The sequence below is a fragment of the Phascolarctos cinereus genome, unplaced genomic scaffold, assembly GCF_003287225.1.
Source record: "Phascolarctos cinereus isolate Bilbo 61053 unplaced genomic scaffold, phaCin_HiC Scaffold_726;HRSCAF=1367, whole genome shotgun sequence".
Classification (NCBI taxonomy): domain Eukaryota; kingdom Metazoa; phylum Chordata; class Mammalia; order Diprotodontia; family Phascolarctidae; genus Phascolarctos; species Phascolarctos cinereus.
The window spans coordinates 54,366,818-54,382,553 of record NW_027556098.1 but is presented as its reverse complement, the minus strand read 5'-3'; the positions used below and the strand labels follow the sequence as shown (position 1 = coordinate 54,382,553).

The window sequence follows — 15,736 nt, the reverse complement described above, 5'->3', positions numbered from 1 at the left end:
TAATGAAACTAACCTGTGTTAACACCAGCCTTAGCGTAGAGGAAATCAGAGGCAAAAATCTCAAGTCTCATAGTTTGATGGGAACTCTGAAAAGGTGTACCACCTCTCTCTCTTCTGGGCCACTAGAAGGGGAACAGGGAATAGGAGGGGGAGGGCCCTTTGACATCTCCATGGAAAAATGAGAAGTCAAGGGGAATCAGAGAAGAGTGTTTTCTGTGATTCTCTACCAGCTTCTTTATACTTTTATTTTGTATATATATATTTTATACTCCCCCCCCAACACTCTAGACAGGGATCCCTGCCATTGTTGTCCAGCCCATTTCCTCCACAAGAACATGGAACACTAGGATATTTCCCACCAATTTTTTCCTTTTGTCTCCCTTGTCCAACTTTTCAGTGCCCCATAACCCATAGCCCGTTAAGGGTGTCCTATTAGATATGGATAGAGACTGGATTTGTTACTTCATTAGTATAGATTCCCAGGGAGGAAGCTGCCTCTATTGGTGCTGGTTGCTACCTTCTCTGTCATTTATAATCTTAGAGGATCTATTAAAAAACTGTTTAAAAAGTCATGGAAGAAATATTTTATAATTTTTCTTAAACTTGGATTTTTATAATTTTTCAGTCATTACCAGAAAGCTAACATAACACAACTACTCTTTTCAACTGTGGTCAAGGGACGTAAACAGCAGAGTTTGTTTGTGACTGTTTTTGATCTGCCCCTCCCTCAACCCCTAAGGATGTCCAGCCTGGGGGGTTTAATAAAGTGTGCAGCCTTCCCAGTCTAGATAGATAGATAGACAGACAGACAGACAGACTAGATGGACAGATGGACAGACAGAACATTTATTAAATGCTTCCTGTGTGCCAGGCACTGTGATAGACCTTGCAAATGTGATGCATGCTTTTCTTTTCATCATTTCTTGCCATGGAATGGATGAGGAATGGCTTACAGCATCACTGCCATTTAAAAGTGAAACCCTGTGGCTTTTTCTAACATGTTTCTCTAGAAATCTTGTCATCTAATGTGTTACAGGGTCCCCTGACACTCTGGCAGACGACACTGTTGCTTTGCAGCTTAGTTAGAAGCTTTGTTTTGTCTTTAATATTATATAAATGATCATGATTTAGTAGCATTGCTTATGGGTATATGTAGTGTGAATCAACTGTGATTAATTGGTCTTACATCTTCATAAAACAGATATAAACTTTGATCCAAGCAAATCAAAGACTCTGGTGAAAGATGGAGTTATTGTCAGCAACTCTTTGGCCACATTTGCTTACATTAGAGGTAGGTCGATGAATTGAAGTTATCTACAATGTGCTAATGGGTTTATCTAAGTCTTGCTAACAAATGCACTGTTTAAAATGACAGCAAAAAACTAGAAGCCTATTTCAAAGAGGTTTGCTAGTAATTATGATTTATGAATTTGATCTTGGTAAAATAATTACATTTTTAAAATGCCCACAAGACTCAGACATGAAAATTTCTAACAACGTCTATTTCACTTCCTCTAGCTGAGCTGAATTTGAATAATTAAAGAACAAATTGTTTCCTTTGACCTTTAGTCTTTCTTCCACAACCTTAAACCACAAACCATTCAGATGTAAATCAGAAAATGAACAGAGAAGAGCGATAGAAGAATACTATAATGAAATAACCCATTTTAGGTGCAGTGGTCCAAAGATTGTTTTCTATCCTTTAAAACAGCAGAACGAGCTTGAGGACTATGGCACACTAACCTTAAAATTGGGGATGGACGGTAGGGTTATTCAGCCCCTTCACTATGGCTGGGAGAACAGCAGGTTGGAAGATTAGCTCATGAACCAGATAGATACCATACCTTATTTCTTTAGCCCAGTGGCAGTGGCAGAGTCATGCAGTGCCAAGGTTGCTTCAGTGTCTGAACCAACAACGTTATTTCTTGGAGCTGCCACAGTTTTCCTTATTAAGCCTCTTCAAGAATCAGTCAGACTCAAGTCTTCTGAATTAGCAAGGGCCAGTAAATTTATAGCTTAGGGTAGTCTTGCTGCCAATTTTCTTCAGTGAATGAACATTCTGTGACAGCACCCTACCTGCTCACTTTTTAAATGACCACATTTTGGAGCTTTACACCAATTTGTTTTCATAATGCCTGATTCTCTTCCTTAATTTTTAAAAATATAGTTTGCTTAGATGACTAATGTGGAAATAGTTTAATATGATTGTACATGTATAGCCTATATCAGATTGCATGCTGTTTTGGGGGAGGGGGAAGGAGAGGGAGGGAAAAAAAATTTTGTAACTCAATCTTGTAAAAGTGAATGTTGAAAATGATCTTTGCATGTAATTGGAAAAAATAAAATACTATTAAATGGAAAAAATATGTTTTATTAATATATTTCACCTTTACACCACAGTAATTTCTAGGAGAAAAACTCCTAAATGAACCCTCTTTTGTGGCAAAGAGTAACAGTTAAGCAAAAACCTCCTAATTCAATGACCGTGTCTGACTGTGTACCACATTCTGTCCTAATAGTCCTCTGCCATGAACAAAGAGGTAATTTTTATTTAAAGATATGGAACATTTTGTAAATTTGTGCCATCTTTATGCAGGAGTCATTCTGATCTCCTCTGTATCATTCATTTAATATATGTGTTGCTTTTAAAGCATGATTTTTAAACATATAAATTATACCCCCAATTTAGCAGTATCATTGATATATAATAAAAAATTCGAGAACTGTCAGCCTGAACTTAATTTTTGGATGGCATTATTTGTCATTAATGTTTTGGCTATATTTTGACATTAATATTCAAAGCAAATAGAGCTGTAAGTCATTTCAGTCATGTCTGCCTCTTTGTGATCCCATTTGGGGTTTTCTTGGCAAGACAGGAGAGTGGTTTGCCATTTCCCTCTCCAGCAGATTTTACAGATCAGGAAACTGAGCCAGGCAGGTTTAGGTGACTTACCCAGGATCATACAGCTAGTAAATATTGAGGCAAGATTTGAACTCATGAAGATGAGTCCTGACTTCAGGCCCAGTGCTTTACCCACAATGCCCAGAGCGACAATAGTAAGGAACAAGACTTCTAAGGAGAAAAGTCTTAATAAAATGGTTCAATTATGGGAAATATTGCAATTAATCTTAGACTTCTAAGACTCCCTCAGTTTCATATATTGGCATAAGAAATTCTGCATGATTATTTTCCCCCTATAGGTTTTCTCCTTCTCTCCCCATTCCAGTTCCAAATCTTAGTATTCCCTCTCTCCCTGATAATTTTCAAAATATAGCATTATGTAGAAATACCACTATTATTGCTCCTAGAATTTCAAAGTTACTCTTTATTAGAGATGTAAGAAAGATTAGGTCATTGGGGCTTTGCCCAAACGTATCCAATTTGAAATCCTTCAGAAAAAAGAATAGCAATTAGAAATTAATTTGCAAGAATGATTAAAGTAAAAGACCAGATAGTGGATTAGAGTGAGCTATTCCGCTGCTCTAGCTTACTCCCTGGACCCCTCAACTGAGAGCCTGCTTTGTGCAGCGTCCCCTGGGCACTGTTTGTCGTATGTATTGTAGTTGCAGAATTTCCCAGCAGTGACTCTGCTCTGCATTGTTCTTGGAGGAAAGGCACCATTGAAACTTTCTAAGCAGATAATGTAAATACAAAAAACTACTTTTCTTTACAACTTGGTATGGAGTAATGTAATATGTAAGGTGGCCCTCTTGTGTGCTATCTATAGTTATAAAATAAAACTTGCTACAAAGTTACTGGATTTTGTTGTGGTGCAAGATAATTGTCTTTATATTTTCATTTATATTTATGTTTATTTACATTTATATTTTCAAGCTCCAACCAAACATAGATACAATATCAGACAGAGAAGAGGAAGGGGGAGGGAGATGGAGAGAGACAGAGAGATTGCTTAATTCATTATGTAAGGTTTTAGCTACATTAATTCAGCATGAAAAGCTCATTTATGTTAAGCACAGTAGTGGGGGTTGGGTATCCATAAGCTCTAGGATGATTAGAGCCACTAAATGTCATAGTGACCTTGAAAAGTTGCTTTACTTTTCTGTGTCTAAGTGTTGTGTTGTATGAGAAGGGAATGTGCCGTCTATGCATTGATCCTCAGAGACCACATTTCTGCCTTTTTTATAAATGGGCTTCATTTAAATAAACTTCTACCAAGTAAGCAGAATATGTCATTGGTCTCTGTTTTGTAACCTCCTCAGTCAGACATTTTCTGTTGTTTGGAGCAGAACTTCCTCCTTCTGATAGATAGTGAGTCATGGGGTGTGTAGGAGGCAGAGTAGGGTCAGAAGGAGTGCTGGTGTTAGATTCCAAACACCTGGGTTCAAATCCCAAATCCAACATCTATGAGTTCTGTGACCATGGGCAAATCATGTAAGTTTCCTCATCTATAAGATGGAGAAATATCCAACTTCACAATCTGCTTCACAGGTTTCTTATTAGGAAAACACTTCATAAACTTTCAAGTATCAAGCACTATACAAATGTAAATTGTTATTAAAGAAATGTGGTTTATTATGTAAGGGAGAGAGTTTTCCTCCCCACCTCAGATTGTAGTCACACTTGATGAAGTTTGAATGTGTAAAGAAGATGTATCTATGAAATGCATATAATCTGCCCTTCCCTCCACCATTGACCGAGTTATGGGAGCTAGTGGACCAGTAGGAGACAATGTATAGAGCAGAGAGCAGAGACACATACCCAAGGACAGAAATGGAAGAGAAGAATACCAGCTCTGGAGTCAAAAAGGAAGCAGACCCTGGTAGTCCAGCTGACCTACCCACCTAGCAGAAACTCTGCCCTGAAATGGAAAATCATAAGGAGTCTGTGGAGAGAGAAATGACTTCTAGGTTGTGTGGCACCGGGGCTTGTGAATTACTCTTTGCCACATGTGTACCCCACACATGTGTGGATGCTGTTTGTGTGGGGGAGATTGTGCCTCAGGTTTAGGGGAGATATTTTTGTGATACTGTTTGTTATGCTATTTGACTAATGGCTTTTGATAAAAGCTCATTAATTCTGTACCATAGTGGTACCATAGTGGGAGTAGCCAGCAAGAGAATGTAATCTCCTTGAGGGGAGGGAAAGTTTTTTTTTTTAATCTTTCCTCGTATGACAAGTGCACAGTACCTAGCATATAGTATTTACTTTTAATAAATGTTTGCTGACTCATGGACTGAGAAGAAACTCATGACCAGGTAACTAGACAGGAGACTACTAAAATAGTCTAGCAAGAGTGGGTACATACAGTCCCAGGTAGGGGGTGTATGGAGTGTTCAGGGAGAAGTAGCACCTCTGCTGTGAGGCTTTCTGAGTCCTTTTCAGGGCTGCTCATCTACCTTTGGTGTCCACCTGTCACCCAACTCTCACCTGTGGCTCCAAAAAGCTGTAGTGTGCACAGCAGCCACATCCTGGTAAAACTGTTTTGGCAGAGAGGCTAAGCCAGGTTAAGGGTAACTGACAGATCTCAAACCCATCAGTGAGTTAGGGGGATGTCTACCCCAACCATGTGAAGACTTCCCCTGTGGAATGGGAGGATGAGAACAATTTGTTCCAAGGGCCATGAAAGTGGCTGAAGCAGGCACTGTAGAGCACTTAGAGCTTGATCAAACATTAAAGATGATGAGGTTACCTACTGTATCATTTGGAACACCTTAACTTTCATCCTGCCAATGGACTTCAGTGACTCTGGAAGAGAGAGTGAGACGGATGACTTTGTGCAACTCTGCCTCACTTACATCCAATTCATGTGAAAGTCAAGACATCAGTCATGGTGTCATTGGTCCTCTTCAAAAGTGAAGGTTGAATAACAGGAATAGTCATTCATGGGGTAGAATCCAAGATAGCAGCCACTCTCTGGGGACCCCCACCTGCAAGTGAGAATAAATTGGCAAATAACTCAGAAGGGATGTTTCAGTTATTGCTGCCTGAAAGCAGTTGTGTCTATATTGAAAGGCCTGGATATTCTGAGCCAGGGTTCATAAACTCAGAAGAATGTGACAAATTCAGGGCTACTTCTTGGGAAGGACTTTGAGAATTGGGTAGCTGGCTCTCATATGTATAATGAGAGAAGATAGAGGAAGAAGGCAATAAAAGGATGGAGCCATGAAAAAAAATGAGAATGAGCAGGAAAGACTTGGGACTGAAGATAAACTGAGTGAATAGATGAGTCAAAACGCCATTGCCCTGCCGAGTCTAATAGGCAGTACAGCTACATGGGAAATAGAAGAGCCATAGCTCCATGTGAGAAGCATCTATTCCATCCAGTGACCTTTAATCAAGACTACTGTTCCCTGGAACAAAGTAGTATGGACTGAAAGATAGAGAAAAAATGTTTAATAAACTGCTCTCTCCTTGACTATTTAAATCAACTTTCAAGTTGTTTTCCTGGTGAGTGAAGAGCAGTATTCTCCAGAGAGTTTGAGTTGGCATTTGGTCAGTAAACACATTTTTATTCCTGGATATCATTTTAGATCAAAGTTTTATAGAAGACCCTGAAGCTTGCCAGTAGAAATAAGGTAAAGGAAGAGGATTTGAAAGGGCAGTTCACTAGCAAATTCAGTAAATTTATTAAAAAGCAATGAAGAAAAACCTCTCAGTTCTCTGTAGGTAGATTCACTTTATGGTAGCTTATCTTCAGAAAACTGTGTCTTCATATTCTGATAACACCTATTCTGCTTCATTACTTGCTTTTTCTTTTAGACAATTGGCTCTTTCTATTTACGCTGAAAACAGGGATGCTTCAGGGATGCTTTTGGAAACCTAAATACAATTACTAAACCCTTTTCCTTTGGTGGGTTTGAGGGAGGACAGCTAAAACACTTCCAGAACCTTGAAACCATAGAAGAAACCATGCTTTCTGTCCCCAGCATAGTGAGGTCTGCCAGCTTTAATTGATTGGCTTCAGGTGAGGATATTAGCAAGCTTGTCTGCTTTTCCTCAATCCTTCTTTATAGTGTGACTGTTATTTTGTATGAAGTTAATTCCTTGGGTACGAGACATATCCATTCTCAAATAAATATAAGTTCTTGAATTAGGATTTTTTTGATGGGGGGAGGGAGTGGTGTTGTTCCTCTTCCTCTGTGAAGAGAATACTTTGTCTATTTTTGTTTTTGCTTAATCTGCTTGAAGGCAAGCCTATTCCCACAGAATTTTCCCCTTACCCTCAACGTTCTATATCCCCCCTCCTATTTGTCACCCCTTTCCCTAGTTTTGGAATTTTGCTTAACATTAATTCCTTTTTTCTTTCTTCCTTTTATCTAGTTATCTAAGTCTTCCCTTTTTTTCTTTAAGTTAAACCATAAGGTAAAATCCCCTACTTCTCCTCTCCTTCAACTTTGGTTAGCTTTTTTTTTTAATTTTCTGCATCTTTTTCTAAAGAAATATTCCTTTCCCTTATCCTTTTTATTAGTTCTCTTTTTGTTTAGCGTTTTATTCTTTGATTCAAGGTCTTCGTGCTTATTTATTTCTTCTTCAGCTTCTGTGTTTTTCGTGGAATTAAGTTCCATCTTTTAAACAATTTCTGTGTTATTGTTTTGTAGATCTTAACCTCTTTCCTTTTATTTTTTGCCTCATTCTTAAAAATAGCGATTTCTGGAAGAGTTAGAGAGTAATAAAAATATGCTGTATGGAGGGAATTTTCCTATGTCCCTGATTGTGCAGTTCATGATAATTTCCCTTCTCTGGGTCTATGCCCTCCCATCTTCTGGATATCAATTGTTCCCCAGGGGTTCTCTTTCCCCTTCTTCTGAAATACGACACTGTCTGTCCATGGAGGCACAACACTCTCATAGACATAATGATTTTTCTAAGCACCAGATCTCTGTAGATTACATCCATTGTAAGATCCCCATCTTCTATTATAGAATATTTTTCTCCTGTTCCATGGGAGCATTCTTCAGTGGGACCTCCTTCTTCCTTTGAATTGAGATTTTCCCCTTTATTTCCCTGTTTCAATACCTCTCTTTGCCACCTCAGCCATTCTCCCATAGCCCCTGTTCTTGAGAGAACTACAAACATTATTTTCCCTTCATTTGTTTACTATTGACTTGATTAGCATACATCCCACATTGCCCTCTCGTCTTCCTCCTCTCCCTGCTTTTATATATCCTCCCATTCTTTGATTTAGTCCCACAAGAAAACATTGGTTCCCCTGTATGCGGTTGTTAAGAGTTTTAGTCCACAGTGTTTCAGACTTGTTCCTTCCCCTTCAGTACTTCCATTAAAATTCCACTTTCAACCTTGTCTCCCTTGTACTTTTGGAAAGAAGTGGTCCTCTGTTGTGATGTTGTTGTTTTAAACTGCATAGTAGAGATTTATTGGATCCATTTTGTACTGGTTTCCAATAGCTGATGGTTAAATTTTTAGTGTGAACATCTTATACCTTAGAAATCCACAGACACTACAAATCTGGGCTTGATTTATTGATTGTCCAGACTTAAGGAAATGATGGAGAAGATGTTAATAATGCAGATTAAAAGACTGTTATGGGTGCATTCCCCTCCTCTCCTCCCCCAAGCTGGTTCTTAAACATTTACTAGCATACTTCTATTTAAGGCTTAGTCGTATCTGCTGCTGACTCATTGGGTTGTTATCTTCTTAGGGCTCTTGGTGGGTTTGTTTTTGTTTTGGTAATTCTTATTTTGGAGGGGGGTCAAAAGGTTGTGAACATTGGAGAAAATGGCTAGTCCTTCATCTTGTTGGTCATGTGACCTAGTTCCTAAAACAGAAGTTTAATAGCATATTGCAAAACCAAATATAAATATAAATTTATAGGTAATTGATTTCACTGGTATAGGTAATTGAGTTGACTCTGCTTTTGTCATACTGTAGAGATCTGAATGCTAATTTGCACCCACTGCCTGTAAGTTTTGGGACCTATCAGGGTGAGATTCTGCACAATTCACTCTCCTTCTGGGAGGCTGCTATACTTACCACTCCTGCCTAATTTCTCCAACAGTGGGAAAACCACACAAGTGGTAGAAAACCAGATAATATTGCTGATGAATTTTAAGTCATTCATTCAACATTATGAACCAATAAGTGTATTCTTACCAAATAGAGAATGCCTTCCTTATAGCCCCAGGATTAGATGTGTGTGTGTGTGTGTGTGTGTGTGTGTGTGTGTGCGTACAGGTATGGAGAAGAAATATTGAAAATTGTTCGGTACATGAAAATTATTTCAGGAAGACAAGAATAAAGTATTTCAAGAATATTGGATTTGCTGGCTCCAGAAATAATTATTTCAGATCTGAGTTAGATAGCCTGTCATTCTAGGAGGCATCCCCAGAATTGTTCATTTTCTCTTTGAGTTGAGGATATCAGCTAAGTGACTTGTAGATGATCAGTGCCAACTTCTGTTTTTTAAGAATAAATTCCTTAAGTCTTTCAAATATTTTCCTTTGAAATGTTATAGTTACTGTGTAAATTGTTCTCCTTGTTATTCTTCTGATTGTTTACTCTGCATCAGTGCATATAAGACCTCTTAGAACTCTTTGAATCTGTCCCTTTTGTCATTTTTATTATATTCTTTGAGTGTTTGACAAAATTCTTATAATCTGCATATTTTATATTTTTGCAAATACTTATCTACTTCATTTAAGTTATTTTGCTCCATGAGAGGGCAAAATGTTTTCTGGTGATTTTCTTTATTTGCACTTCATTTATTGAATGTTTTATGAATAGTGTTTTCTTGATTATCTCTTTTAATGATACCCATTTTTACTTTTGCTTTTTTGTAATCATGATTGATCCCTGTACTCCCACCTCTCATTTTAATTCTGTGGCAATATTGGTGTTACATGTGTGTTTCTTGTAAACAGCATACTATTAGATTCTGCTTTCTAACTGATTCTGCCACATTTCTCCATTTTATTGGTAAGTCCATCCCATTCACATTCACTACTATACTTGTTAATTATGTATTTAGCTTCAAGCACTTTTTCCAACCCTTATGCTTTTTCCTCTTTTCCTCCTGTTCCCCTCTTTACAAAGAAAAAGAGAATGGAGAAAGAGAAGGAATTTGATAAACATTAGTCAGCTATAGTTGAAGTCATCTTTTCTTAACACTGTTATCCCTTCTCTCTTCACCAAGCCTAAACAGAGATGCCCAGATCTTACCCTATGTTTTCTTTGCCTTTAATCAGCCTTTATGATCAACCTTCAGAAGTAGAGATTTGTTTTGCTTGTAACTATTCCTTACTTTATTCTATAGTCTCTCTCTCTTATCTCCTTGTTGTTACCTGTCTGTCTGCTGAGTTAATTTTTTTTTACACTAGGGGGTGTGTGTGTGTGTGTGTGTGTCTATTCGCACATATGTATGTAAGGAACTTCTTTTGTTCAAATCTCTTTTGTCTGGTTCAGGTAAGAGTGAGCTTTGTATGATGCTCATTCCTTTACCTTTTCTTCCATGTATGTATACTTACTTTTTTTCAATTCTTCCTTACCATGTTCCTTTTCCTCTCCCTTTTATTTCTTCCCTTAAAACTAACATTGCTATACCCAGGCTCTATTTTTTTTTCTTATTTAACTAGCTCTGTGCCCCTTGAAAATATTAACATTCTTCAGGAACACTTGTCTTCTCTCCCTCTATTAGAATGTAAACACTTCATCATAGTTTAGCCCCTTTTAATTACTTGAATATGATTACCTTCCTAGGTATTGCTTGAGTCCTTCAGTTGCTTTTTACCATTTTTATTCAGCTCTGGTCTTTCATCAGCAGGACTTGAAAATTCTCCTGTATTACTGATACATTTTTCTCCTTGCAGGGATTATACTTAAAGGTATATTATTTTTTTTCTAAATCTTTATCTTGCCTTTTCAGATATCATGTGCTTAGATTTTCTTTCCATTGTAGTAGTAGCAGCCAAGCCTTGTGCATTCTGGAACTCTTTTTTGGTTGTTCATAGTATGTTTTCTTTGACTTGGAAGCTCTAGACGTTCTTGGGTATTTTTTGGATATGACTTTCTTGGGTATTTTTAGGTTGATTTTCTTTGAAGAAGTGATTAGTGAGGTCTTTCATTTTTCATTTTTCTGTTGTTCTGATAGATGTAGGCAGTTTTCTTACGTGATTTTTCAAAATATGGTGTCCAGATTTTTATTTAGTCATCATTTTGGGGGAATATGATTATTCTTAACTTTTTTGACCTTTTTTTCCCAGATCAATTATTGTGATAGTAGCTACCTTATATTTTCTACTTTTTAAAAAATCTCATTATTTTGTTCTATATTTGTGGTTGTCTCATGGAATCATTGAGTTCTGCTTTCTTCATTCTGATTTTTAGGAAGTTCACTACTTGGGAAGTTCACTACTTACCAATTTCCATTCCAAACTATTTATTCTCCTTCCATGTTTTTTCCTCCTGAACTCAAATTTCATTTATTATTTTTGCTTCATTTCTTCTAACCACTCTTATAGTTCCTGTGGCCAAGAAATTTTTTACTCAAGGGGTCTGCGTATAATTATTATGGCAATACTTTCTTCTTACCTCTTGGGCTTTCTTAAGCCATAGTATTTCTTGATTGTGTTCAGTGATTTTTTATTTGTTTGTTTTTAGTTTATACATATTTTCATCCTCAGTTCTTCTATTAAGATTTTGTTCTTGAGCTAGTTCCCTCTCTCCTTCCCTCAGCACCATTGGCGATTTGAATAAGCAGTTGTTGTTACTCTCTACCGTCTCCCTCAATCTTTGGCATCATCAGTTTTAGTGTCCTGGTAATCCATTGTAGATGTAATCTTATCTTTACAAGATCCCTACCTGGGAGCTCTTTCTGTCCTACTCTGTGGCCTTTTCTAAAAGTTGATTTTATATACGGACTGATTTTTGGGGAAGTGCTCCTATGTGGGCTCATCAGCCCATGGAGATACAACTTTGTGAGTTGGGGGAGTTAGCTCAGAGTGGATGTCACACTGGAAATGGCAGAGACTATAGACCTGCCACAGGGAGTAGAGTGGATCAACCCATCCAGCAGAGATACCGCATACTATGAAGAGCCCAACAGCAATGAAGAAATCTGCCCTGCCTAGTCTGTTAGCACTTGACCCCTCATGAGCCTCGGACAATTGATTTATTTGATGGGAACTCAAGGAAGATAGTGCATCGGCTTTATGACCTAGGCTTCTCTGGTATTATTTGCCTAATAAGTTTAGCCCTGCCAGGCCTAATCTGGCCATCAAACAGCAGAAGAACCTGCCTGGTCCAGACTGTCTCAGCTCTCTGGTGGCTTCCTGATGGCAGAGCAATCTTCCCGTCCCATCCTGACATCAGTCAAGATGGATGAGGTGCCAGCTCAGCAGCTAGGTGACCTCCTTGACTTAGCCCAGCAACATGCTGACCCATCCAGCCCTAGTGCCACAAGCCCAGCTAAGCCCTCATCCAGTAAAGATTCTGTGCTTTGTAAGGAGCTACCCCAGCCTCGCAGTGGAGCAACTTGGCTATCACCAATGTCAGTGCATCCCCTTCACAATGAACTTCATGAGGAATCCCAAGAGAAAGAAAAGCTATCAAGACCCTGCTGTTCCTAAGTTGCTTGCCCACAGGAATTCCCTGCATGTATGCCTTAACTGCCACCGTATTTAAGTTTGTTCTCACACATTCCCTTGCGGATTCTGTGTGTGGGAGAGTACATCCTAGGATTTAGGGGAAACTGCTTTATAACTACTTTTCTTAATTTGATGTTTGGGTAGATGCCTTTTCTAAAAGCTAATTGCATCTACTGGCTGATTTTTAAAGGGAAGTGCCCCTCTATGGGCTTATTGGCTTATCATAGTGGTAGAAGGTTAGCCATCCACAAGGGTATCCTACATCCTAAGGTCGAAATTGCCCCACTGAAGATGCAGTGTTGTGAGTTGGGGGAATTAGCTCGGAGTGGGTATCACTGCCTTAGTGATAAGGATAAGCTATACTATTAGAGGCAATAGGCAGGTAGGTGGCACGGTGGATAGAATGCCAGTCCTGGAGTTGGGAGTACCTGAGTTCAAATCCAGCCTCAGACACTTAGTAGCTGTGTGACCCTAGGCAAGTCAGTTAACTTTGTTTGCCTTCATTCCTCATCTGTAAGATGAGCTGGAGAAGGAAATGGCATTGCCGATATCTTTGCCATTGAAAACCCCAAGTGGGGTCATAAAGAGTCAGACATGACTAACTGGCTACACAACAACATTAGAGGCAACCATGACAGTAATAAACATATTTCAATCCAATAACAGGATGATAACAACATTGACAACAAAGAATTGAATGTGACAGTTTTAGATTTAGTAAGTCTAGCTTACATCACTTAGATGACTTGCAAGAATAGGAAATTTACCAATTCTCAAAAATGTTTATTTATGTGTTGTGTTGTATGTGTGTTTTTTTAAACCATCAACTCACTCTCTCAGGAGGTACACAATAAACAGAATCAGAGTTCTTTGTTATTCTTCTGTAATACAATTTCCTAGAAGGTAAGATCTAGTGGTAAAAATGAAGAAACCTGGATTACGTTCTCAGGATTTCCACTAGCTAGCTGTGTGACTGACCCAGGATGATTCCCCTCACCTCTGTGGACCTCTGTTTTTTCATCTGTAAAGTCAGAGGTTTAGACCAGGATTACTTAAATAAATAGATATGCAATTAAGTGTTTTAAGGACTGAAGTTATTGATGCTATTTCTTCACCTTTTTCTGAACGACCAAGATCTTCACCTTTTTTTTCTTTCATGTTTCTTTCCTCAGCTCACTCTGAAAGAGCTGCTCTGCTGTTTGTGTCCAGTGTTTGCATTGGTTTAATCATCACCCTGTTTGCTGTGGTGATCAGAGTATCATGCACCAAAGACTTCCAGAAACTAAATCAGAAGAAGAAACTCTTAGTGCCAGAAATCAGCAAGGCAGAGGAGGACAGTGAGGATGAAGAAGTGGAAGATTCTTCAGACTCAGACTTTCCAGATGAAATGACAGGATTTTTCCGGACTTCTTACCCTGTGTATAGTTCTGCGGAAGCTGCTGAGATGGCAGAAAGGATAGAGCGCAGAGATCAGATCATTCAGGAGATATGGATGAACAGTGGTTTGGATACCTCTTCTCCGAGAAATATGGATCAGTATTATTGAAAACCAAATGTGGACCAAGGAGTATGTGGATGAGGGTGGAGGGAGGATTGCCAGTGTGAGAAGGGTGAGATTTCAAAATCCTCCTTAAGGTCTATATCATTTGTACCTTCTGTGAAGGCAAATTTGCAACAACACCCAATGTTAGTGAAATGGGGAAAAAAAGATAATAAAAAGGAATGATTTTAATTATTTGGTACCATGAAGCATGTTCCAGAATAAAGGATAAGGGGGAAAGTATTCCTTAATTGTGTTTACTTATACATTGAAGTTCCTGAAATAGCCTTGCACCTTAAAAAAAACAAACCAAAAACAATGAAGAAACCAGGATAGTAAATAGGAACTTAGATAAGGTGTTTGCCAGCATTAGATTTCATCATTCTCTTTCATCTAATTCTATTTTAACGTATGTACTTCTTTTAACAGAACATCAAGTTGTTGTTCTTTCCATAATCCTAGCAGGAATAATAAGAAGTAACCCAATTACAGAAGGTCAGAGTAAGCAATGGCCAGAGATGAGTCATAGCATATTAAGCAAGATTAAAGAGTTCTGTATTGAGAGTCAGCAGACCTGGGCTTTAGTACTGAGTTGATGTAGAAGTAGGAGGATCAGTTGTGTAGAAGAGGTTAATAATAATCATATTATTATTAATTATGTTGGTTAATAATAGTTTAAGATAAGCCATTTAAGATAAGTGATAATGACATTTATATAGAGTTTTAAGCTTTACAAAGCACTTTACAAATATTATTTCATTTTATCAGAACAACCCTGGAAGGTCAAGTACCCCCATTTTAGATGAAGAAACTGAAGCAGACAGGTTAAGTGACTTGCCGAGGGTCACACAGTTAGTGATATCCGAGGCTAGATGTGAACTTAGGTCTTTCTGACTCCAGGTCCAGTGTGCTAACCACTGTACCACCTAGATGTAACTAAATTCTTTTCTCATTGAATTCCCATGGTTTAGCACAGTATCTTGGCACATAGTAGGTGCTTAACAAATGCTGGTTGAGTGAATACATCCAAAGTTTGGGGCATACCAGCTTCTGAGATCCTTTCCATTTCTGTGATCCTGCGATTGTCCTTATTAACTAGCTCTGTGACAACTCACATAACCTCAGTAGGTCTGTTTGATCAAGTACAAAAAGGAAGGGATTAGACAGATGAGATTACTAGTCTCCTTTAGTTCTAAAGTTCTTTTTGCTATTCCCTGCTTATAAAATCTGCTGGAACAAGTAGCAGAAGGTTCTTGTAGATGGTCACCCTAAATGAAATCCAGCCAAAGTGTGGAGGGGAAAATGAAAGATAGGGGAATTCTTGCCCTAGAGAACCTGAGGGAAGCTCTGTTTCTCTTACAGTTAGAAGGAAACATTTGGTATTTCCCACATATCCATCACAGCAGCTGGGGAGAGGGCAAATTCTTCTCAGTCTCAAGGAGATGAAAAGGTCCCAGCAGCTCTTTGTTGTGTGGACTGACGCAGAGCAGCCTCCCTGCAGGCTCTTCCCTGCCTATCTGATATTAGAGGAGCTACATAAGCCTAAATTTAGAACTATAACTGCCTTTAGAAATCATCTACTCTACCTCCCCCTCCTTGTTTTACAGAAGAGGAAACTGAGGCCCAGAGCAGTTA

General features: G+C 38.5%; 1 protein-coding gene and 1 pseudogene across 6 annotated transcripts in view; one reads left to right on the top strand and one right to left on the bottom strand.

The window, feature by feature from the left end:
• The window catches only part of EVA1C (eva-1 homolog C), an 80,315-nt gene extending 65,971 nt beyond the window's left edge, over positions 1-14,344 (top strand). For 5 of the 6 annotated variants that reach the window (XM_020996007.2, XM_020996001.2, XM_020996002.2 and 2 more), the window contains 2 exons: positions 1,202-1,291; positions 13,734-14,344. In XM_020996007.2, coding sequence (XP_020851666.1) covers positions 1,202-1,291; positions 13,734-14,107 — 464 coding nt within the window. In that variant the 3' untranslated portion in view covers positions 14,108-14,344. The remainder of the gene's footprint in view (positions 1-1,201; positions 1,292-13,733) is intronic. The other variant, XM_020996005.2, reaches the window with a different exon arrangement.
• On the bottom strand, positions 2,554-2,652 carry LOC144454634 (U6 spliceosomal RNA; annotated as a pseudogene).
• Positions 14,345-15,736: the final 1,392 nt, after the last annotated feature.